The sequence below is a fragment of the Anopheles moucheti genome, chromosome 3 (assembly GCF_943734755.1).
Source record: "Anopheles moucheti chromosome 3, idAnoMoucSN_F20_07, whole genome shotgun sequence".
Classification (NCBI taxonomy): domain Eukaryota; kingdom Metazoa; phylum Arthropoda; class Insecta; order Diptera; family Culicidae; genus Anopheles; species Anopheles moucheti.
In genome coordinates this window covers 33,671,197-33,697,318 of record NC_069141.1, presented here as the reverse complement: position 1 = coordinate 33,697,318, position 26,122 = coordinate 33,671,197, and the positions used below count along the sequence as shown (strand labels likewise).

The 26,122-nt window shown below is 44.8% G+C and overlaps 2 protein-coding genes across 2 annotated transcripts; one reads left to right on the top strand and one right to left on the bottom strand.

The window, feature by feature from the left end:
* Window positions 1-320: 320 nt before the first annotated feature.
* On the top strand, window positions 321-25,072 carry LOC128304919 (rap guanine nucleotide exchange factor 2). The gene is made up of 5 exons (XM_053042162.1): window positions 321-908; window positions 19,320-19,508; window positions 19,580-23,477; window positions 23,548-23,934; window positions 24,713-25,072. Exons 1-5 carry the CDS (start codon window positions 387-389, stop codon window positions 24,787-24,789), a joined length of 5,073 nt encoding a protein of 1,690 aa, XP_052898122.1. The 5' UTR covers window positions 321-386; the 3' UTR covers window positions 24,790-25,072.
* Window positions 16,401-19,026, bottom strand: LOC128304920 (uncharacterized). Its single transcript, XM_053042163.1, has 2 exons — window positions 17,981-19,026; window positions 16,401-17,531 (listed from the first exon to the last, which is right to left on the bottom strand). Exons 1-2 carry the CDS (start codon window positions 17,981-17,983, stop codon window positions 16,944-16,946), a joined length of 591 nt encoding a protein of 196 aa, XP_052898123.1. The 5' UTR covers window positions 17,984-19,026; the 3' UTR covers window positions 16,401-16,943.
* Window positions 25,073-26,122: the final 1,050 nt, after the last annotated feature.

The following is a 26,122-nucleotide window of genomic DNA, read 5'->3' as shown; positions in this document are numbered from 1 at the left end:
CAAGAGAACCGTTCTCGGTGCATCCAGTGGTTGCGTACGGTACAAAATGATTGCTGCCTTACCAAGGGCTCTACAGTTGCGTTAGGATGTGTATGCCGTCTCTCTCCGCCATGTGAAGGAAGTGCAGTGGAAACTTAAAGTGTCTGTGTATTGCATTTTATGACCGGTTTCACCCCGCACTAGAGCGATAGATATAGCGATAAAAAGTAATACGAGCTACACACACAGAAAAAAAAACCACGGCTACACGGAACATAAAACAAAAATAATCGGAGAAAGTGTTCGGAAGTCTGTGGTGTGGGCGGTGTGCAAACCGGGCGAGTCATGCACCCAGCGATATAGTTGTTGTTTGGAAAAGTGTATTTTCTAAAAATAATAGGTAATAAATGACCGATAGAAAATTGCCAATTAGCCCATCGGAACAGGCCACGGCCAACCACAGCCCGCTCCTGCACCACCAGCATCATCTTCATCAGCAGCAGCAGCAGCAGCAGCATCCTGCACACAACAATCATCATCTGCAACAGCAACACCTGAGGCGTGTTGCAGGTGAGCAGGCACAGCATCACGGCATTGCAATCACGGCCGGTATTGGCGAAACGCTTGCCGGTGGCGCTGGCGAAGGGCCAGTTGCTGGAGGTGGCGGTGGCCCAGTTCCGACCGTTGCACCGGCACCACCCCCGAGAGGTACGTCATCGTTGAGTTCTGGCCATCATCTGCAGGCCGGTGCCGCCGTCGTCGCGCTGGCAAGCGTCAACAGTAGCACCGGCAGCACCGGCAACAGTCTCGGTGGTGGTGGTGGCGGTGGAGTCATCGGGAGCAATCATGCAACCGGCACGACCAGCACGACGGCCACCAGCAACAGCACCAAGCACGCGAACATGCATCGTCTGAAGCACACTAGCTCGGTAAGTGTCGGGGATGCTTTGGGGGTTTTTTTTGGGACACTGCAGGAAGTTTTACAAAGTTTGCCCATGGAAAAAGAGGGCACAGCCTAGGCGGTGTGTGGGCTATTTTTCTATTTTTATTACTTTGTAGAAGCGGTGTGGTACGAAGGTGTAGAACAATCTATATTACAAAAAGTTCGCAATGTTCTGAACATTGAAAAACTACTAAAATGTTCAAAGAGCAAGCAACTAGCAAGCAGGAAAGTTATTAGTGAGACCCGAAGTATTATTCGAAGTGGTTCGAAGTTGCCTGCTGGTATCTCAAAAGCCCTGCAGCTATTAACGCGCCTCGAAATTAGGACAATGAAGAAATTACTGCAATAGGTGGTAATGTCAAAGAAGGAGCTGAAAAAGATAGTGACCTCTGACTATTGTGAAGAGGAGGCTGGTCTTGTCAGCAGAATGACACCCGACGGTCCACAGATTTCGATGGTATGGCACAATATTGAGGGAGGAGTGAAGGATATAAATCATTATTTCTCTATTTCTACTTTCTTTTAGATATTCTACGAACTCGAGCCTCTTTTCGTCCGATAGTCGGAGGAAACAAGTCTTTATGATGGTTCTTTACAAGATCAGTTTTGTTATCATCATTCCTCTCCAGACTTTGAAATTGAAATATTTATTTGATTACCAATCAGAGCACTTGGCACATATCTCTATACTGGAATGTGGATATCTGGAATCCTGATAGGTGGAATTCCCATACATTTTCCTGTATCTTTATTCGTTTCATGTAAAATATGTCATATTGGTGTTATAGTGTTTCGGAATGGCACTATTTTATTGAGCAAAAATCATTCATTTTTCAAGTTGTTGCTCCAATGCTCGTATGAGATTGTCACAGCAATTCAATCATCGCTGGGGCTACCGAGCGGAACCGAAAAGATTGCTGAGTGTCTTAATCGACTGCGACTGAAAGTAGTAACTACCGAACGGAACCGTTCATCATCAACCGGTCGTTCGCTCGTTATTGACGAGCTCGTCCGCTTTCACTGTAAAATTCGTCTAAAATCGACAATTTTTCCACCCCTTTGTGGAGTCGTCGTCGTGATGCATAATGCTAATCTTGTTACGATGCACTTCCATAGCCAACCGTCCAGAGGGTTGTTTGCAGGCGTTGCGCCGATAGGGTTTCCTACCCCGTACGGACGTCATCAAAACCGCGAACGGGCGCGACCAACGCCACAGGGTACGGTGGTGCTACGTTTCATCCTTCCTAGTGCCTACGATTCGAACGACGAACAGTAAGTAAAAACCGCACTACCGAAGGCACGGAATGCTCCTGCACTTCCTCTCCTGGGACCATCACTCACTGTACCCATTTGCTGGAGAGTTACGTTTCGGTTGACGGTTTGTGTGGTTCCGGTTGGTGGATAAATTATTTCACTCATGTGCATAGAGCCCACCGAAAGGGAATCGGATTTAATAACAACAATCCCGCGAGATCATCCAACCAATCCCAACCACACAGCCGGTAGCCGGCTGTCGTTGCGCTTTTATGTCTGTGTGTGCCGGACAAATGCAGATGGGATTAATCTCCCTCCAGAGATCAAGTAATAACCACCATCGGGTCGGATGAGACGACACACCACGCAAACACACAATCGGCTTGATTGTGGCCATGATGTACGCCATCTGGTCTGGTGTGCCGGTACTGTGCAGCATTCGCGATTGACATCAGGTGGCCTGGTTCTACGCCGCCCTGGCGGAAGAACACCCTCCCGAAGGAAGCGAGAAGCGGTTCTGTTTTGATGGAAAAATTGCGACCGAATGGACAGACAGCTCCCCCTTTCGCGGCTGTATAACGCTGGTGAATTGTTTGATTTATTGCCCACCAAACAAAACAAGGGGTGGGAACTCATCCGCCACTATATGCTTGCACCCATCCCATTTTGGGGGAGTGGGAGACGATGGTCCACAGGGGCGCGCTAAAAAGGTTGATTCTCCTGTGTGTTGTCTGCAGCAGTGACAGAAGCATTTGGCTAATTTAAATTTCAATGGCACCCGTGTGTAACGGTGCGGAGATATGTTGTTTGCCGAGAGCATCGAACAACCCGGAATGATCTAATCGGACGAGGAATGTTGGTTTCGGCGCGAATTCACATTCGTGACGCGAATAATCGATGGGGGAGGTTCGCTGGAGAGGAATTTCAAGGCTAGATAAAGGAACCGGTATGGTTCAGCTGATGTCAACCTCATGCGCTGCGTTCTGCAAATCGGTGCAATTGACGCTTGACTGCTTTGTGGGGCAGAGTTTTATGGTTAAGCAACAATAGGTCAGCAACGATCTTCCTTCTTCTCAAAAGAGGACCGTTTCCTGTGTCGCATTACTCAGGGATAGTTGTCCGATTCTATCATCTTGTGTTGCTTCCATAACAAAGGATTAGTGTTGTTCTGTTCTTGATAACAATACCATGTCCTTCTGCAGGGAAGATGTTGTGTCGTCCGTTGTTTTTGTCCTTTACGGTCCATTCTAATGCTTCGGACAGTAATATCTTCAAGGAGTGGATTCATTACAAGCGTACCGTTTATACTACACTTCAAATATGTAAAGAAACAGATTAATGAATATATGAAACTGGTGCTCTTTGGATGGTAAACTAGTATATACAATGTCTTTCCGGCACTTGAACAGCTCAACGTGGCTGGTGGCCGGAGAAACTGCGTTGCTTCGCCTTTTTAACGCCTCAAAGCCCCTGCACAACGGGGGACACATATGACACCCCGTTTCGGAAGACATTAATCCGAGTGTCGCATTGCGTGTAGTGTCAGCTTGGAGGGTGCAAACGTCTTCTCTAATGTCCCTTGCCCTGGCCCTGGGCACTTAATGAAGCACTAGAGAAAGATCCCACCGGGATGGAAAAGTAAACAGCTTTTAATGAGCTCTGCGAAGTGGATTTTGTGTTGTGCCTCTGTTGTCTTGTTTTGATTTTCTAGTTTGCTTGTTGTTTTCGTGTTTCGTTCTCTAATGAGAAAGTCTTTCTTATTTTGCCTTTGTTAAGTGCTTGTAAGACTTTTTAATATTTTTTTTAAATTTATAAAACGAAATATCATAGTTTTTGTTTTGTGCTTTTATTGTTTTGTTTTGATTTTCTAGTTTGCTTGTTGTTTTCGTGTTATTTTTCTTTCTCCAATGAGAAAGTCTTTCTTATTTTGTCTTTGTTAAGTGGTTTTAAGACTTTTTAATATTATTTTTCAAATTTATAAAACGAAACATCACAGTTTTTATTTTGTTCAAAATTAAAGTTAAACATGCTAACAGTTTTCCAATGCATCAAATTTTATCAATAATTCATTGCTCTCACCTTGCTTTGTGGTTGCCGCAAACTTTATATTCATTGACTGCAAAAGGAAAGGCCAATCGGTGGGCGGGAATTGGAGTTATATTCCATCGATTACACAACACTGTAATCATGCATCGTGGTTTTATGCTTTCCAATCGTTCCACCCCCCTGTTTTTCGGTCGGACTTTCCAGCACCACCTGGGAGGCTTTGCAAATGAGTTCCTTGTTAGTAATGATCGATTGCATCATCATGATCATCATCATCACGATCCAGCAGCAACAACAACAACAACAACGGTAACGCACCACTCCACCATGAATTCGCGTGTAGGGTTGATATTTTTGGGGTTGGTAAGAAGCCCCGAACCGCTCCCGCATCCGAACGCACCATTCGTTTGTGGTAGTGAAAGTGAAGATACCATTTCGGTGTTTTTTTATTGCTTGTAATAGCTGTAAAGGTGAATGATGACGACCGGCGCACACACCGAAGCTGTGGGCAGAAGCAGAAACAGCAGCGACTTCCACATAATTCCCGATCAATGCATTGGGTGGGTCAATGTGGGTTGAGATGTTGATTCTGTGCCCATGCCGGCAGCGAGTTTGGGAAGCATTATCATTACAGGGTTTTACACTTTAGTTCAGACTGGCAGCACACATTTTTTGACACGCCGCACTCGATTTCTTGTCGCGAGCGCACATTTTTGATTGCAAGCACCGGATTTTTGATCGGGAGCATTCCCAGCGGTCAAAATCTTCGTTAAGCGGGCTTCACAGAGGCTTCAGTTGGTCCAAGTGAAGCCTCTGTGAAGCCCGCTTAACGAAGAGCTTTTTTGTGCATGTATTGGTGTGCAGCGCGGTATCCGCTTAGGTATGGGTGCGTTATTTGCTTGCATATTGGGATTATGTCATCATATCGTAGGACAAAAAGTAATTTTTTTAATAATTTATTATTGCTTTTATTTACATATTTTTCACTTGCACTTTTCTTGGTTACAGATATGGTGTTATGCGTAGGTCTGGAAATAAAACAAAGTTTCAATTAATAAATAAATCTTTAAATTTTGTATAAAACACACAAAAGTACACACTTACCATGCTTCATTTGTTGTCCTTTCCGCTTCATTCTTCTTGGACAGTGTTCATGGTCTTGTCCTTCGTGCCAATCACTTTACAATAACAAAAAATACCTACACCGATAAAAGAAAGATGTAAATTAGATGAATTAGTCCAAATGTATTGAATTTAATTACTTACCAAAATCCAGCGGTAGCCATAATATATTTTCAGCGTCAACTTGTCTTGACGCCGCGTTGGTCAACTTTCCACCACTTTTCTCAATGTTCTCTTTCCGATTTCCGTGGTTTCCCTTTCCAGTCACTTGGTGGTAGTTGGTTCTTTCGATTGGATGCCATTTTTAATCGTTTTTAATGGTTTTATACACAATTTTGCTTCTATTCTCACAAGACACCTTTCCACGTCGAAGCAAAACAAACTATGGCTACTACGGAAAGTCGGTCCTGTCAAAATGATTTTTACACACACATGGATAATTCCATAAGCTCAACGTGTACATACACATCGCGGACGGTGCGAAACTTTCGTAAAGTTCGGAAAGAGCGAGAGAAGAACATGCTTGACGAACAAAAAAACGGAGATAGCATGTGTCGATGCGTAAAAGTATAGGCCAACGAGGGTTGGAAGTGGATGAAACGCAGAGAAACGAGTAAAAGCTTGACCGCTGGGTTTAATTTCAACAGCCAGACGCTTGAAAGCTTTTCGGCCGCATGTTTATAACCCCCCTTGTGAAAGATTGGTTTGAGTTTGTAGCATTTGTTTATATGCAATATTGTTTGTTTTTTTAGTTACTTGATAAGTTTTGGTGCAAAATATGTTTAAAAAATTGTGAAAAGGTTTAAAAAACATGTATTGGATAACGTGTTTGAAGAATTATGCCCGAATCGCTCTAATTCTATGTATGCAACAGATTTATTTAAATGTGCAGCAGTGGATCCTTGGAGATAAACCTATGTCCATAGGATTGGTTCAAAATTGTGCTAACCGACAGAATGGCGCCAGATTTCTAATCTTCTCTTGAGCTATTCACGGACATCGGTGTAATCATTTTGCGTAAACCTCATATATTCCCACGAAATACTGCTGCTGCTAACAATAGTGTTGTGTGTCATTAGACAGGTACGTAATTGTTCGTCCGAAATTCTCTAGCTCACCCACGATCTTGTTTACAGGTATCACTCAGGTATCACAACGTGTTACACATTAGGAACACATTTAGAGCTACGCATTTCAAAGAGGTACTGTGTATTTTATCCTTGCAATACAACAAGGAGATAATTCTGTTCATGATAATCCTACAGCAAACTTGGATACATCGGAGGCTGTACCTCGACGCCGTAACAAAACTACATTTGACGAAGATCGAAACCGTGTTGTTACAGCGTACGAAAATGGTGCATCCGGCAAAGATATTGCAGAAATGCTAAACATCAATCGAGGATTTAATAAAGTTTATTCAGCTTATAACACCATTAAATATTAAGAAATGCATAGCTTGAAATCGTATTAATTTTCTTTAGGTTCACTGTGTGCTTCCAATTAATTTGTTTGCGTAGCTCTAAATGTGTTCCTAATGTGTAACACGTTGTGATACCTGTGTGATACCTGTAAACAAGATCGTGGGTGAGTTAGAGAATTTCGGACGAACAATTACGTACCTGTCTAATGACACACAACACTATTGTTAGCAGCAGCAGAATTTCGTGGGAATATATGAGGTTTACGCAAAATGATTACACCGATGTCCGTGAATAGCTCAAGAGAAGATTAGAAATCTGGCGCCATTCTGTCGGTTAGCACAATTTTGAACCAATCCTATGGACATAGGTTTATCTCCAAGGATCCACTGCTGCACATTTAAATAAATCTGTTGCATACATAGAATTAGAGCGATTCGGGCATAATTCTTCAAACACGTTATCCAATACATGTTTTTTAAACCTTTTCACAATTTTTTAAACATATTTTGCACCAAAACTTATCAAGTAACTAAAAAAACAAACAATATTGCATATAAACAAATGCTACAAACTCAAACCAATCTTTCACAAGGGGGGTTATAAACATGCGGCCGAAAAGCTTTCAAGCGTCTGGCTGTTGAAATTAAATGCTCCCGATCAAAAATCCGGTGCTTGCAATCAAAAATGTGCGCTCGCGACAAGAAATCGAGTGCGGCGTGTCAAAAAATGTGTGCTGCCAGTCTGAACTAAAGTGTAAAACCCTGTATGATTATTATTATTACCCCTTTCCGTGTGGCCGTATGTCGCAAACATGGCCAAAAAGCCTAATAGCTCTCACACACTCACAGTGCACGTAACAGGCTTTGGCTTGCCAGCTGCCACTTTCCTCCTGCTAGTAAGTTTGTGCGAGATGAATTTTTATGACTTCCGGTTCTTAATTTCAACGACAACCGTTGTTTTTAACTTTTAATGGAGTTTGGTTGGTTCCTGTGCACTTTTGTGCCTTCCAGGCGTGCTATATTATGGCTCTCACGCTGTAATGAAAGAGATACACATGAGAAAGGATAGTTTTATGTTATGTGGTAGTATTAATGCATCTTACGCAAACATGTGTTACAATTTTACATAGTTCCACTTTACTCATTTGACCTACATTAGCGGAACTAGATGATTTTATTTGCATATTGAACCATGAATGGTTTATGCTTCACATGCAATTGGGGATGGATTGATCGGTTTCGTCGTAACTTTCTCCACACCGAAGCCATTTCTTCTTTGCATGGGTGTGGCCCCCTCACAGGGTGCGTTATCTCGTCACAAATTGGTGGCCTAGACTGCCACTGGCTGGCGGTGGTGGTGGTGGTGTGCTTCTACTTCCTGCTTTTGTGTCAATCGGCACGAGCATCTGCCGTTTGATTAGCGTAACGTTACGTGCTCTCCGTGTCGGTGGCTGCATGCACGCACTCACGCACGCACGCACGCACGTAATGTGGTCTCTCTAATAGCGACCCAGTGTGTGTCCCCTCCGCTTAGTTTCTCTCCCACCACCTGCTTGCTATCCATACACTATCGGGACTGGCTTACTGACCAAGGCGGACGGGTGCTCCATAGCATATTATTTCTTTTCCTGCTGTCCATTCTTTATTCGTCGTCTGGCACCGATAAAGAAGGTGCATCGCAAACACAGCGAGCGAGCGCGAGCGCGTGCCATAGCGAGCCGGTATGATTATACACGAGCGATGAATAAACATTATGCACACAGCTCCTACGTGTGTACATCAAAACGGCACGGGATGGAATAAATGCGAACGGAAGCTGGAACCAGCTCCGTGGGACCTGTGGCATGTAACGAATGGTAAAGGCGCATGCTACTGCAAAACATAAACATTCCATGTGGTAAGAAGCGTTACGTGGACTTTGCTTGAAGTGAATGGTTTGCTGTAGTACAACGTATCTTCGACATATGTATTGTGTTGTGTTGCAGGTGTTGCAGCTTTAATTTTGGGGAAGAGAGTGGCTTACAATCCCATTGCCTGTTCCTACATGTTTGCTACATAGGTGGTATTTTTAATCTCGCTACGGTGTACACGATGAATTTGACAGGTTCTGTGGGAATTGTTTTTTTTTAAATAACAAATAAGAAATAAATTGTTACTACGAAGTTAAACTTACCTCGTACAAATTACTCGAAGTAGCCACCCATGGCATCGATGACTGCCTTTATCCGCCTCCGGTGCCTGGAGCAAGCTCTGATGACCACCATGGCCCTGGGTAGGGCCGCTAAAAGGGATATAATTTTTTAGATCAGTTCCGCTTTTGTGTTGTGAAATAGGGGTTGAGGTCCGGGGAGCTGTGAGGCCAAACGTTGGAGCTGGTGTAAGTCATAGAAATGGTCCAACTCCGCTACGGCGTTTTTAGGATGCATAGCGAAGATCTTCATTCAATGCATGGTTGACAGTGTTTGGAGCCGCTTCAATTTCGCGCGTAAGGGCCCGAATGCTGACCCACGGATCCTGCTGTACTCTCACCCCTGCAATTCGCCCAGGAATTCGTTGTTGCGTAAGCAATACACTTGTGGCTACTTCGAATGACGTATCACTTGTTTTGATACGTTAACTCAACCACGACCTATAAACGTAATGCCCAAGTGTCAAATTTATCCTGCACACATGCACACATCCTGTAACTTGAAAAACACACAATTTTAACTTAAATGGAAATGCGCTAAATGCGTAGGAAATGTAAATGGTTAATAAATGTTTTTTTTAAAATAAACTACCATGCAGAAATAGCAGAAAACTCCATCTCGTCTCGCTAGAAGTTCCCATTTAACACGCTGCAAACGTGCCTTCCGTGCAGATCGGCTGTGGAACCGATTGAAAGCCATCTTCTGCTGATTCGATTAAGAGTTTAAATCGATTTTATATTCCCACCTTAATCACGCCCGGCAAGCAGGCAGAACCGGGTAGGTTGGAAATTGCTTCATTCCGTCCGGCATGGGCCGGCCCACGGGGTGTTTTGTTGCTCCGGAAGTCTTCAACATGGACGAGTGAACTATGTCATCCAGTGGGGTGAGATGGAATGGAACGTACAACATGCCGATGATTGGACATCATCCAGGTGCCGGAGTCCACGGTGGCATCCGCCCGATGGGTGTGGGGTGGAAAAAATGAAGCTGGGAATGAAAACGTACAGATCCCAGACCGATCCCACCCATCAACCCATCAGCCACAGACCACCGACTGGTCGGTGTTAACAATCCCATTTGTCGATCCGGAAATGTTTTGCAAATAGGGTGAGGCCATACACCTCTTGGAACCGTTCCGATGGTGTTCGGATGGTTTGTTTTTTTTTGTGCTTCGTGATGCCGCACTCTCTGCAGCGGACCAGTTCTTGAGGACAGATTGCCGGTCCCGGTGCGAATGTAGCTCAGTGGAACAGCAGCCTCATTAGAGGGCCTATTGAACTGCACCCCCGAGTATTGTGGAGGAATGAAAAGGCGATGATTGTGCTGCTGCTGCTGCTGCTGTTGACCCGGTGGTGGACATGTGTTGTTTCCGTTTTGCTACGTTTGTTACTGGCTTTTGGGTGGGTGGGTGGTTAAAGGGGGAGTTGCGCTTTTTCCGTGGAGTTGCGCGGGTTAAATCGGTTGTGACATCGTTTTGTACTGAAGTGGCGAAACGTGGTCACTTGAAGGTGGAAATGGAGGTTTAGATCGCAATGGACAGAATGGTCATGTTAAACAGTTGCATTTCGATCAAACGAGGGATCGCTCGGCTTTATAAATACGGTCGATGAACTGAATCATTGATGGTGTTTGATACAATATGTTATTTAGGTTTTATTTTGTTGCATTCTTCCTTTCGAACGTAGTATTATAACCAGAAGCGGATCTACCTATAAGCGGAATGAGTGGAGGCAACCTTAGGGGAGCCCGGAGTTGAAGCAGCTCAGATAGCATTGCATTTCGATTTAATTTTTACTAAAATGTATGGTTTTTCAACACGTACCAACAGTGCCCTCAAATAAAAAACATATATGATAGTTATTTTCAAAATTGTATTTTACCTGTTTAGTAAAAAATTAGTTTGTTGCTGGTTTATACAATAAACTTAAAGCAAATAAAGCCTTAAAGGCCATAACGAGAAGTATGATTGTGATATACGAAGGGATATGTTGTAATTTTTGGGGATTTCTGAAGGAAGTATTTTTTTATGAACAACTTAAGTAAACAAAGCTCAAGAAAGATTTGGTAGAACCGTTAAAACTTGCAAAGAAAACAGTCTGAGTCAATTTATTATAGAAACCTGGCTGTAATGTTTGTTAAAATATGTCTGATTATGGCCATCTTTCGTGTGGACCGAGGTGGCGCTGATTTTCACACGAAAGGACCGGTTCAAAATCCCATCCGGGAAAAATCCGCCGTAGCAAGGACTGACTGTTCGGTTACGGGTAAACGAGCTTAAAGAAAAGCCAGAAATAGCAGAACTCAAGGCCTCTCGTGGTTATTGGGCCAGTCATCATTTTCAAATAGAATAATTCAGAAATATTAGAGACATTTAACTTTAACTACATTAGGCTTAGTAATGTAGCATATTTTGAAGATTCTGATTTGCATAGAAAATTAAATGATGCTAAATGCAGCTGAAATGATTTATTTATTTATTTTCAAGTATTACTGATATTAGATTGCATATATTATGTTATGTTATGTTATGTTTTGTGTTTAATATTAGGAAATTTATTTCAAAAATGCATTTATCGCTTCCACTGATCTTGACATTATTTTCTACCTTGAGGCATGTATAGTATTGTTATTTGGAGCCTTATTAATGCGGACTTAGAACTGTCAAAACTCGTTTTATAAGTCACCTAAAAACTACCAATTGCATAACTGCAATAGTTGAATAAAGCTTAGACACATCGAATTAACTCGACTTGACACTTGACTCCGCAAACTGAACAATTACATACAGTAGTGGAAATGTCAGCTCGATGAAAGCAAGGGCTTTTGGGTACCACATTTTGACAGCAGCAGAATTGACACTTACATAAAAGCGACACACAATTCTGGTGTTTCCAATTAACCTCCACTGGCAACACTGGCAAACTACACCAAAAAAAGATCAAAATGTGGGGGGCAGAAAAGAAATTGTCCACATTTAAGTGAGACTGCTTTGTGCATATAAAGCCATTGTTCATCGCTTCCAACCGATTTGTCGTGTGTGGGCAAGGGCAGAGCAGAGTGTGTGGCATTATATGTTGAGGTTCATGTTGATGATGATGGGTGGTTGACACATGGGCCTTATGGGTGGTGACAAGCTCTTAAGGGGTGTTGTGTCCCTTATACTATGTCTTCTCTTTTCGATGTTTTCCTCCCACCGATGTCACCGATGGCATTTGTTGTGTGGTGGCGCACACAATAGCGAAAAAAGCTGGAAAGATCTTCAAAAACAAAAAATCGGAGAGAAGAATCTCGTTTTCTTCCATTGTTGTTTAAGCGTGTACAAATTTGTTTCATAACGTTTCGAACAAGCCATCCGAATTGGGAGCAGCAGCAGCAAGAGCCGAGATCATGCAGTTGGTAGCGGGGAGTCAAACGGAAAATTGTAGGGAAAGATCACCACCACCACCCGTACGATGTGTATGCGTGTGTGTGTTGAAGCCGTCTGCAAGTTTCGGAATTCTTCCACCAACGCGCCGCCGGAGGTCGCCACCGGCGAACACAGCCAGTAGCCACTGAATAGCTTCAATTACATTAAGTGTCCAATTGAGCTACCCGCTTCCCGGGTTGCGGATGGTAACTTCTTGTCTTTCGCCTCCGACACTCGGAGACGGTTCCTCTTACCGTTCGATCCATGCTTCGTGAACAAATTTCCCTCCTCGAACGCGAAAAGTGTGGCAACCTTCGGGAAAAATGTGGCTCACAGAAACATCCATCCGTCGCGAGTGGTTGTCAAGTGGGCAAATGGTGCTTCCGGAGTTCCTGAACAAGGTGAGCTTTGTTGAAGCCACTCTCAAGTGGCGTAGAGGCCCCACTTTCACTAGACAGCAAAAGTGATCAACCTTTCAGGAACATTTGTGTTTGTTTCCTCGGGATTTTGTTCTGCAATTTCTTACTCCAACACGCCTTCTTCGATCACATTTCTGTTTCGGGTTCGCGTTTTTTTTACAGTTGGAAAATTAGTAGCCACTGATGCAGTAGAGAGAGAACAGAGGCGAGTAGTAGCGTTAGAAATAGCGGATCTTTCCAAGCTTCTTAATTAGCTAGCTTTATATTTTCCACCATTTTAGACGAGTTTCATCCCAATCTCGAAGCGAGGAACATTTGAGCAAGATGTTTCTGCACGGGGAAAAAATGGTAATTGTTGTTGTTTCGTTGCGTATTTGAGGCACACAGTACAGTACAGAAGAAAAAACACACACAATCTGGATGAATAGAAAAAATGTGGATAAAACCAAATCAAAGCCCCACCAAACGAGAGTTTGGTAGGGTTAATGGTCCGTGCTGGTGGAAGTCGGGATGGAACGCGTCTGGTTTTATCGGAGCACTTTTTAAGTGCATGCATGGCACATGCATTCCTCCATAACGTCTTTTTTTTCTTGCTCTCTACAATCTTACATCTCTTCCTGATGTGCTTCTTTTTTGAGTCGGTTAATGTCTATTGACTACGCCGTTGCGCGCCGTTCAAAGGAGCAACCACCAGACCGCCAGAAGACACTGGCTCCCGAGTCGTCTATCATGTAGATTAGACACTCTTTGGGCACACAATGGTGGGGAAGGCGGGAGGAAGATATTTTTCAAAAGACGCCAATGGTTTTAAAAGGGCCCTTAATGACTGGAACTCGCCTTCCCAGTTCGACTCAACGACAACATTTCAACTCTTCGGTACTCCTCTCTGTGGTGCTGCTGCGAGATGATTCATTCTGTCACGATTCGATTTTATATGTTCGTTTCGGTCTATGCTCTTCTGATAATGACTTCTCATAAATTTCTACTCGTCTGTTTGTGATTTCTTTGTACGTGCGTACCACTTGCTCCTCGAAAGTGTTGCTTCACCATTTTGTTAATCCCATTTTGAGCCAAGTTTTCCCTTTCACGACGTAAGTGTGCCCTCAATGCTCATTTCGCGCGCGCGGTCAATTCACTTAGCCAAAACTGTGGCATCAAAAAGGAAAAGTGTGCTTAAGATTTGATTAGTTTTTCGTCGTCATGCTAATTTCATTCATCAACCCATTATTCCTAGCAGCAACAGTAATTATTGGCTATAAAAATGGATCGATCGCGCGCGGCCGTTTGTTACGAGTAAAACAATTAATCCAATAGCTTTACACGCAATTTAACAAACAGTATTAGTTCCAGCAAATCTGTGCTCACTGCCGCACAGTGAATCCAGTTGCGCGGGATTATAACTACTCTTTACATAGGTAGCGGCCGCACAGTCTTTGCAGCGCTTAATGAATATTCGCTTTGTTCAATCATAACTATTCATTATTCATTGTGAAGCTGCCAAAAACCCACCATCCACCGGAGTGAGTGTGGACGCGTGGAATTTAAAGTAAAACCGTCACGTTACACAACACATTCGATTTCTAATACATGATTTATAAGACTGCGGCCCAAACGACGCATGCCTTATCTCGTCCGTATCAACACTCCCCCGAACTTGCAGCCATCTGTGGAGAATGTTATAATTTGAGGGAAAAAAACACTGCGCCCCCACGGGGAGAGAGAGACAGCTTCCAGTGCATTCAGCCCGGCCTTAATGCTTCCCATGCCGTATGCAATTGAATGGCATTTGGAACGGCTTGGCGGCGTTGTTGGTAGTGTCTGCATTTGATTGACATCTAATTAAAGCTCCGTTGTACGGGAGAGCTCATACCGGCTCGGATGAGACGTCTGCACTGGAACTAGCATATTGGTGATCCCTTTCGAAGTCGACCTTGTTCCAGCGAAATCCTTCCGGAAATAGACCAATACCCGATACGCTCCCCGCATTTGTTCGTGTGCCATTTTACATATGGGGACACTGTGGTATGTAAAATCTGCAGAACTCATTCGTTTGTAAAATCGTCATCATTGTGCCCGAGAGGAAAGACAGCCTTTATGTGTTTATACGCTTGTGGTTATGGCAGATTCTTATACCGTCCTCCATACTGTGCCGAACGTTGATGGATATTTTTAATACCAAAAGCAGCAAAAACCAGCGCATTAAACAGCGCCCAACGGTATGGGTTTGTTGTTCAGGATGATTTTTTATATGAATGTGTCCTTTTGTTTTTGGATTCCGGAGAAAAACCCGGGTCTTTTCTTGTTACGGTTTTCCGATTAATCCATAGGTTGTTAACATAATTTATGATGGGGATTTTATTTTTGGGAAATCCAGGGTTTTAGAGCTAAATGATTGTATTCAGTTCTAATCTCAAAATTTCATGATAAACTCAATATTAACAAAAATGTTTAACGTTTCATAATGATAGAACTGGTTCAATTAAGCCATCAGATCCAATACTCCTAAGATCAGCAGTTCATCATCAGAATCATTCAGCTTCGCCTTAGTGAAACTCAGTGCACAGAAATTCTCGCCAGTGGTCAATATTTCCTTCCATTTCCACCTTATGGCTTATCTTCTTTAGATACTTCTGGAGTTGATAAACTTCTTCCAGTACTTAAATTCCTAAAAAAACAGAAAAACAAACCGGAATTGCTTTTCGGATAGTAGTGATACACCATTCATCAGTTCACTTGTCCCATTTGTTGAAGAAAATATATATTATATATATTTGAACGATCAAGTCCTTTCTATGCACTACATAGTTGCTGCTGCATCATGTGTGTTTTGGAGCCATATTTAAATCTCATTCCCGCACTGTTTTGGAACCTTTCCGTTATGCGTATCAGCACACTACGGTTTCATCGAGCACAATACACATTAAAAACCCATCAACCTTAAATTCCTTGCTTTGTTCCATTTTCGGGTGCCGCTGCTGCTCTATGATTTTTGTTTTTTCAATAACTCACTACAATATGCGCCGCTATCGTTAAAGAAGCCATAGTGCGTGTGTGCATCCGCTTCGCGTTGCAGTTGGGAGAGCCAGCTAATGCGTTCTCCCCTAAGTTCTCCCCGTGTGAGGCGCGATTGGTAAAAGAGCAGCTTGTAATACTTCTTTAGTCTTCCAGCAAAATATGCAGTAAGAGCGCGCGAGTTAGTGAGTTGTGTGTGTGGTGTGGTAAAGCTTGATTGTTTCATAAACGATCCCGGAAAAGGAACATCTCCCTGGATCGGTAAGATGCATCGGGCAATGTTTTTGTTTTCTTCCTTTCTTTGTCCTACTGATTAAAACAAGCACGTTTTCGTTGTGCTGCGCTGCTCCCTACGTAAAGTGTGCCGAAACGAGGCAACTGGAGCGAAAAGATTTGTTTAGGTGGGAATTCAAATGATTAACCTGCATCCTAACCATGCGCCACCCGGTTGTGTGGTTTTGCTTGTGCTGAGTGTGTTTGTGCGCTGAATAGCGTTTCTACTTTAAACGTACCTATATCATTAATAGATTATCAATAACACATTTGTCATCGGGTTGAAATATGCGAACTTTCACATTTTCCTTATCAATAGCTTCGTTTATGGTTCTTATTTTTTTTGCGATGCTAATAGCGTTTTGTGTTGGCCTCTTTAAGAGGAATAAGTCGTAAGAATAGAGACAGTGTGCAAGTTATGTCGCTTGAATCGCTCGAGAGAAAAAATAACCGCTATTACTGTGCCATTCCTTGTGGTGATCAAATTCAGTTAAGCTTTGTTTTGTCTGCTCTGGTGATTGTGGGAAATGCAACACGTTTAAAACCCTTTACCGACGACGCCCTAGCGAATGTGGAATGTGAAGGAGATTGCGATGGAAGATTCTTAGTCTTACGTGTGTTGCTGATTTTGCTAATTCGTTGATAAAATCAAATCGCATTTGTAGCGCTTCTATACCCTTGTGTGTGACGTACGGGTGCAACTGTGTATCCGTCCGAAATGTGGTAGCTAGTTTACTCCCATGTTGGGCTTTGGCTTTCATGAATTGTCCTTCCTGTATTACGATTAGAAACCCTGCTTTTTTTGCAAACAAAGTAAATGCATTGATGGTATCTTTGAACATAAACCACCCTCCCAAAATACAATGGCCCTTCCTGCTTAGTATAGGCTAGTTTTCTTCATAATCCTTAGAAATTCCTCCTGATTAACCTCCCCGTCTCCATCCCGATCCGCCTCATCGATCATTTCCTGCAGTTCCTCGTCGGTTAGGTTTTCGCCCAACTCCTTGGCGACCCGCTTAAGATTCTTGAACGAAATAGTACCCGTTTCATCGTCGTCAAACAGCCGGAACGCCTTCAGTATCTCTTCCTTCGAGTCCTTTTCCGCCATCTTGACCGTCATCAGCTGCAGGAAGTCATCGAACGATATCTTCCCCGAACCGTCCTTATCGATTTCGGCAATCATCTTTTTAATCTCCTCCTTTTTCGGTTCGAACCCAAGCGCCCGGATCGCCACCTTCAGCTCCTTCGTGTCGATCATACCGGTACCCTCCGAATCGAACAGATCGAACGCCTCCTTAATGTCCTGCCGCTGTTCGTCGGAAAGTTCAAACTTGGGGCCGGATTTTTTGCGTCCACCGGCACCACCACCCGTGCCACCGGTAGGGACGCCCGTCGTTCCGGTACCGGTCATGCCAGTTTTGTTGGTGGTTTTTGTTCCTGTGGAAACGGACACAGATCCGGACGCCTGTAAATTAAAAAAAAAGTAGCACAAGAGAAAAATGAATCAACTGAGGGGTTGAAAATGAAGCAAAGGTCAAAACAGCGAGTGGTCGTGTTTCAGATTCGGAGTTTTTTGCTTTCCGTACTCTGTACATCAAGGGACACTGAAACATTACTTTTTCACCCAACGAGCATCATGCTGATGCGTGGGTTGGCAAAATGTTTCGGCGAAAGTTGCCCTTGACTAAATATGTGCTCTCTCGTGTGTTTGCCGGGGAGACTCAAGGGTAGCAGACCACACTGTGTGGACACACGGGCAGCGCGTGGGGTGCACCAAAGAAAGGCAAATGAAATTAGAAAATGCTTAAACCAACAGAAAAAGCATGCCCACTTGTGTGTGTGTGGGATGGGAAAAATGTTATGCTAACGTTTTGATTTCTGCCTCCAACTGTGGGGGAGACCTCATGTCCTTACCATGCTGGGAAAAGTTGTGTTGTGGTGGCTTTTTTAACTTTCTGGCACACTTCGGTGTGTTTTCACACACTCTTCACGGAAGCAGGAGACCGTTTTGCTGGATGCGTGTATGAATGCTTTGCAGTACGACACGCCAGTAAAGCCCCCGGGGAAACAGACGGCGGTGTTTGCACTCTCTCTCACCTAGGGATACGTAGCAACAATAACCAACAAGCTCCTATGTGTTGCCCTTGGTTTCTTTGCTTTCGTTGTTGGTTGCTGTGGATGGATGGATCGCGGCCGTTGCTATAGGACCCGTGCTGCTCCAAGTAACCACGGGCATTAATTGGTTGCTGAGCTCTCAAACAACACTCTCGCACCTGCCCACAAACTATGATATTAAGTTGGTGCGGAAAGCGAAGGACACTTTTCCCCCTAGTCGCCCGTCGTGTATATCTGCGGTTGCGGGCACCAAGGCACAATTATGTTTGCACGATAGAGGATGGGTTGTTGTACTAAGCAGATGCTGACGAGAACTGGCACTAATTATCCATCCGAAGCTTCCTCCACGGGGCAACGGAACTTTGTGGTTTTTTGCTTTCCAGTTCCGTTCGTTTTATGCTGTGCACACACCTCGTAAGCGCACCAATCTACGGCCAGCTGTTGAGTTTTGGCACAAACGCAGTCTCGCTGTCGTATTATCGATTGCATGCACCGAATCCAGACGGCGCGAGCTCGCAAGGCGCAGCAGCAGCAGCAGCAATTGTTAGTGACGTTGTTCGAGCTGCAAAAGTCCAGTCAATAGCTAAACAAATGTGTTGCTGCTGTTTGATCCAATGCTTCGACACTTGATTTTACCGAGAGCGAGCCAGAGCCTACACACACGCCATACGTTTTTGTTTTTGTAGCGCAATAAAAAAGCGTCGGCGAGGAGTTGTTTTGCTGGCTGTTTAATGTTTAATCGTTGCACCGGATAAACGGTAGATCGGCAAGTATTTTGCATGGAACACGGACACGGACACTGAACAATGCGAAACAACGTTCCAAACACGACACACAACGCGGAAGGAGTCGAAAATTTTTGACAGATGTTTGGAATTTGCGTTGATGTTGCGCGCTCGGTGAACTGCGCGCTAGTGTGTGTGCGTTCGGTGCGGTTAGTTGCGTTTGGTTCGCGTGCGTGTGTGTTGTGTAGGGGCGAATGTTTGTAGCTGGGGCGAAATAGCGATGACGTTTCCGTTTTCGCCCCATTGCTTGTGCTGAATAAAATTCAAACCAACCGTTGACAGTGTTATCAGTTTTGTTGGATTTGTTGTCGCATGTGAATTAATTTGTCGAATCCTTTTTTTTTTACTTACAGCTAACTACTAGCATCTATCCAGAGCTTTATGACAAAGGCAATCGATTATCTCATTCAAGTGATACCAGCCAGGCTGACACCATGACTTCCGTAACGAGCTCCTCGCTAGACTCGGATGAGGTTGATCTCTCCGGTTTGGTGGAATCGGTAGTCGATTCCGATGAAGAAGACATTGCCGAAAGTATAGATGTAAGTATGACTGTCACCACTCCCCGTGACGTAACTATTATTCTAACCCCTGGTACCTTCTTTAACCGTAGAGCTTAAGCGTTCGGGATACGGTACGCGAATGTTTGGAAAAGGATCCCAGCGACCGAACGGTGGAAGACATAGAGATATTGCTCGAGTTTACGCAAAAGCTAAAAGCGTTCACCAACATGACATTCGCGGTACGCCGGGCCCTCTGTTCCGTGATGGTGTTTGCGGTTGTGGAGAAAGCCGGTACGGTCGTGATGAACGATGGCGAAGAGCTGGACTCTTGGAGTGTGCTAATCAATGGGCATGTGGAGATCGAGCATAGTACGGGCGAGGTGGAATATCTGCACTACGGTGACAGTTTCGGCATTATGCCGACGATGGATAAACTGTACCATCGGGGTGTAATGCGTACTAAGTGCGATGACTGCCAGTTCGTGTGCATCACACAGACGGATTACTACCGAATACAGCACCAGGGCGAGGACAACATACGCAAGATCGAGGAAGACGGCCAGGTGGTGATGGTGACAGAGCTGCGCAACACCACCGGAGAGAACGGTTCGCGCAAGGGTTATGTCGTTATACGTGGTACGGTGGAGCGGTTGATGCACCAGCTAGTAGAGGACACGACCCTGACGGATCCGAATTATGTGGAAGACTTCTTGCTCACATTCCGTACATTTATCAGCAATCCGATCGACATTTCGAAGCAGCTGCTGAAGTGGTTCAACGTCGACAGTAGTGGTGAAGAGAGTGGAGGAGCTTCCGGTGACCTCGTCGATGGCGCAGCAGCATCCATCTCGCATCACTTTTCCTCATCGCCAGGGGATAGTGTGCTGTGCGATCGGGTGACGCGCGTTGTTCTACTGTGGGTAAACAATCACTTCACGGATTTCGACACCGATCCGCAGATGATGGAATTTTTGGAAATCTTTGAATCGGCACTGGTGAAAAAGAACATGGGAGAGCAGCGACAAATGTTGCACGTGTACGCGCAGCATAATGCTCGAGAAAGGAACGTTACGCTAGCGCGTAGTTCCCGGGACGAAGATCTAAACTTCCAGATTTCCAGTGGCCCTGGCGGAATCTTTATAACGCTGGTCGAACCGAAAACGAAAGCATACGAAGTGGGACTGAAACGAGGCGATCAGATACTTGAGGTAAATGGACAGAGTTTCGAGCATGTGACGTGCGTGCGAGCATTGGAAATTTTAATGGGCACTACACATCTTAGTATTACCGTCAAGAGCAATCTGTGGGCATTGAAGGGTATGCATTCGAACGCGGACGGTGATTCGGGGAAGATGAAGCTAGATCTAAAGAAAGGCCTTCGGGTGGATCTGCTGCAGTCTCAAAAATCTCTCGATCTGGTGGACAAAGTCGGTGGGTTGTTGCCAACGCCCCAGTTTCTTATGCCACTCCCGGTGCGAGACATCGAGTATGGACGAAAGGATTCCGGCGTATCAACACCGTCCTCGTCCTCGCAGATCAACAACAACAAGGGTGGCAGTTTCATGACGCTCGGTGGTAAGAAGCGCATCCAAAAGGCATTGATCAAGATGAACCTACTGCCAAAGAATAGCGTCTTCCAGGATGACAATATTAACAACAATAACAACAGCAGCAGTAACAACAGCAGTAACAGCAGTAGCAGCACCAACAACGGCAACAGTAACAATGGCAGCAACTACGAGGGAGGCAGCGATCGGTCATCGGGCATAAGCGTAAACTTTTCGTCGCAGGCATCGTCCATATCGACCTCCTCGATAACGACGGCGGACTCGGACGAAACGCCGCCGACCTCCACCTACCAGAGCAATCCGGATCTGCGAGAAAACCACTGCACACCGGCAAAGGCTCAGTCGACGGAGGCGATCATCCCGACGAAGACGAGCAGTACGTACCTGGAGGAGCAGCGCGTAAGCGACTTTCCCGAGCACATCCTGAAGGTGTACAAGTCGGACCAAACGTGCAAGTATCTGCTGGTACACAAAGAAACAACCGCACACGAGGTGGTGATGTTGGCGCTGCAGGAGTTCGGAATACACGATCCGAGTTCGAACTTTTCGCTGTGCGAGGTGAGTGTCGGTGAGGGTGGTATGATCAAGCAGCGTCGTTTGCCAGACCAACTGCAAAACCTTGCCGAACGTATTGGGCTTAGTTCGAGGTATTATTTGAAAACGAACGGCATCACCGAGACGCTTGTACCGGACGATGTAGCGCCGGAGCTAATACGCGAGAGTGCCGTGCACTTTCTGCAGCTGAACGCAAACGAGCTGGCAATACAGTTGACGTTGCAGGACTTTTCCATCTTCCGTCAGATCGAATCGACCGAATACATCGACGATCTGTTTAATCTGAAGAGCCGATACGGGAAGCCGATGCTGGTGAGGTTCGCCGAGCTGGTCAATCGGGAAATGTTCTGGGTGGTGACGGAAGTCTGTAGCGAGCACAACATGATGCGCCGGTGCAAGATCATCAAACAGTTCATCAAGATTGCCCGCCACTGCAAGGAGTGCAAGAACTTCAACAGCTTGTTTGCGATCATCAGTGGTCTCGGGCACGCCGCTGTCAGTCGGTTAAGGCAGACGTGGGAAAAGCTACCGTCAAAGTATCAAAAGTTATTTAACGATCTGCAGGACTTGATGGATCCGTCGCGAAACATGTCCAAGTACCGGCAGCTGATACAGACGGAGCTGAACGCGCAACAGCCCGTCATCCCGTTCTACCCGGTGGTGAAGAAGGATCTCACCTTCATCCATCTCGGCAACGACACGAAGATCGACAGTTTGATCAACTTCGAGAAGTTGCGCATGATTTCGAAGGAAATTCGCACCCTGCTGCACATGTGCAACTCGCCGTACGATATACTGACAATGCTGGAGTACAAATGTCAGCCACCCAGCTCGGCCATGCTCGCGCTCAATCAGATGTCGGTGCCGTCCGGCAGTGGTAATCTGATGCTCGTCACGCACGCTCCACCTCCGCAATCGATCACATCGGGTGCATCGGCATTCGCGCACAGTCAGACGGTAAAGCGAAGGAAGAAATCGACCGCAGCCCCGAACCCGAAGAAAATGTTCGAAGAAGCGCAGATGGTGCGGCGGGTGAAGGCGTACCTGAACAACATGAAAGTCATCACGGACGAGGACGAGCTGCATCGGTTGTCGCTGGAGTGTGAAGCACAGGGAGGCACCACACCGAACACGGTGCAGGTTCGTAAACGGTACCCGTCTCCAACGCTCTCCACGACATCGAGCACCAGTTCGACCAGCGAAGGCAAAAAGGGAGCGCTCGGGCTGGGCATGAGCAGCTTATCGATCGGCAGCGCAAGCAGTGGCAATAGTGGAGCACCGAAGTTTGGTGCCGCATCGCCACAAGCCGTCAAAAAGCTGCTCTCACTGTCGGAGCAAACGAAAACACGCCCACACCAACCGAGACATCCTTCGGCGGGTTCGATCTTACCGCCACCGCTAAACAACATCCACCATCACCATCACCAGCACCATCATGGGGCAATGTCGGGCCACCTGAACAGTACGCTCTCTCACTTCCATCACGCCCATCCGCCCACGAACTATCTGCACCATGGGACGGGCATAACGATCAGTCCCTCGCAATCTCCTGCACACTGTTGCGTAGGTGCTACCGGAACCGGAACCGGAGCCGGCAGTGTTTCGACAAGTGCGGGCGTGATGGGACCTCCGCAATATCCTCCGCCATCGGCACACGCAGCGGGAGGTTATGCGACCGGTGCCGGTACGACTGCCGGCGGTGTCCATTTGGCAGGGATGTTGCCGAATCCACCAAACTATAACGCCACCATGTCGATGTATGCGAACGGACGGCCAGTACTGGCCAGCAGGATACTGGAAAGTTCTGTCGATGCACCTAGTCAAATACCACCACCGATGGAACTCCCGCCGGAGAGTAGCTCCTTCCGAAGTCCACCGAACTATGGTACGTATCATCCGGAAGTAACAAACTGATTTATGTGGATGCTAACATATGTCTTTGTGCCATCCTACAGCTCAAACGGCACATCGAAGAATTGCCAGCAGTAATAGTACAACCATTCCACCGCCCTACCCAACACCCCACCAAAACTTTGGCAACTCGTCGCGTATCATTTCGGCCGTGGGCATCTCACCGATCGCACCGAACTTTGTCGCACCGGCCGTAAATGCGTTATCACCCATGTACACCGGAAACAGTGGTGGTGGTGTTGGAGGAGGAGGTGGCGTGGGTGGCGGAACATCAGTGAGTTCCTCTGGCGGTGTGTGTGCAAACTTACCACCAGCAATACCGGCGCGATTGCACGAAACCATCGATTCGGCACCACCACCATTACCGCCGCCAAGTATAGACCTGTCGGCAGAAAGCAGTTCCGTAACCGTGCTAAGCAGTGCCGCTTCCGGTGAGTGTTTTAGCAATTGTTCTTTCTCATCAGTAGAATCCGTTTTTTTTTAATTCCTCTCCTTAAATAGTGTGGCAAAAAGATAGTAATTGTAGTAATTGTTCTTTTTTCGGAGTAGTTTAGGTAGATGATCATTACCTTATAAGTAATCTTGAAATGATTGTTTTCATTTTTATCCTTACTTCTCATCCATCGCGCAAAGCAAATCATACGAACGCGATCTTTCAGTGTACTTGTTTGAATTCTCTCTGGCATTTGCATGTTTCGATGGGAAAATCTCTGTGCAAACTGTTTCCTTCTCGAATTTCCCGAAAGCTAATACAATTGATTGGAATTTTGTTTTGTTTTGTTTTACATTGTGTGTTTTCGACGAATCGACAAATGTAATATGTTTATTTTATATGTATAGACTTTTCATCTCCAGTGGTTATTTTTTGTTAATTTCTCCTATTGGAGCTGTTTTATTTAATGTGATTGCATGAATGGTATTGCGTTAAATTCTTTCGTTCCTATAAGTGTGGACAAATTTTTAGTTTCATTATACACACCAATCTTTGCATGTGCATCGACAGTGTATTTCTTTTCCATTTGATTTACGTGACATCAGCATTGCATGGAATGAAATGCAATTTTGTCTAAATGTTTTGTATGTGTTTTTCTTTTTTGGGTTGGTATTATTGTTCTTGCATGATCATTGGCCCTTCCTGATCATTGCGTACACACACATACACACTTGTTGAACGATGAAATTGTTTCATCTTTGCAGAACTTGTTTCAGGTGATGCCAAACAGGACGATGCAACGTGTGAGCCCGTTGAGACGGATTGTCTGGGAACGATTTCAACGGATGTTTAAACATCAGCATCGCCAAGAGCTTACCCATGCATGGAAGGGATGCATTGATGAACGTTCTTCTGAAATAGATTAAGAAAAGAATTCCATTTCGTCATCAAATAAGGAAAAGTATTTATCAAAAACCGCATCCACAACCACTCAACCGTGTGTAACCGTGTTGGTATCGTTAAACGTATTTGATGGTATATTGTTGTTGAACTAATCACATAACTGTTTAAAGCAATGAATGTTTGCAAAGATTCTGCGAAGTCAGCGAGTCCAGCTACATCGCAACACGTGCAATACCGGGACACCTCTGTTGACGTTCTCGTGTGCGCGTAGTGGAGCAAAAGTGCTGGACAGCTTTTTTTCCCGAATGTGCTCACAAGTTCTTAATTGAGTCACCTTTTAGACGCGTTTACCACTGTAGAATGAGCGGAAGGAAGTGTGTGTTCTATTGCACAATGATACTGATAGACAACGTAACTGGTAGAATTTACTGTCGTTGACGAACCGTAACGGAAGTCTCTCTCTCACTCTCTGGAACCTTTTGTGCCCAAAATTGAGAAAAACAAACAAAAACAAACAAACTAATTTCCATCCCCAAGACTGATGATGAAGCAAAGCAGATGAAAATGCATATTTTGTAGGCATGTAAACGCAATCTCCGTTCTCCTTTTCGCCTTCCACCTTCACAACACACATCTTTATTAGGACACAGTCTCCAAGTTCAAGTGCACTGCAGACATCAATAGAATATGTCATCTATTGACATATCAATATGATATCAATAGAATATGAAATATGAATGTGTGTACACACCATTCCCTACAGGATAGGGAAGATTAATATTAACCGATTGTTTCATTTCTCTTTACAAAAGGAAATTCTCTTTCCTACCCAGAAAACGGTGTGTCTCCCGTGTTTGTGTGCATGTGTGGTGTGAAGTAAGGTGAAAAGTATGTAAAAGTTTGTTTACTTGATGTATTTACATGAAGCCATGTACCTTGAAGATATTATAAATGTTAAAAAGTGTGACTAAAGCAGGATCAAAACTAAAATTGTAACGGTGTAACTCTCCGTTGGCGTGTGATTACACTACAATCACAATGATATACACTCAAACTTGTTCCACTGACCAATCTCGTATATAAGAAAATGTAAACAATTGCTTTACGTGTGTGTGTGTGTGAGTCTGTGTGTTTGGATTTTAATTTTTACATTTTATATTGCAATAATCATTAGATAAGCTTAGGTTTCAAACGATATCGCTCATGTAACGGAACATTTCAGTCAAGTAAGCTGAAGATGGTTTTGTAATTTGTTAAATCATTTAAAGGAATCTAATTGAACA

What these genes read in the sequence shown, in the direction of transcription:
- LOC128304919 (XM_053042162.1), top strand. Translation starts at nt 387, where the DNA reads ATGACCGATAGAAAATTGCCAATTAGCCCATCGGAACAGGCCACGGCC. An exon ending in CCGAAGTCCACCGAACTATG is followed by an intron (nt 23,478 to 23,547) that starts GTACGTATCATC and finishes GCCATCCTACAG; the next exon opens with CTCAAACGGCACATCGAAGA. An exon ending in GCTAAGCAGTGCCGCTTCCG is followed by an intron (nt 23,935 to 24,712) that starts GTGAGTGTTTTA and finishes AACTTGTTTCAG; the next exon opens with GTGATGCCAAACAGGACGAT.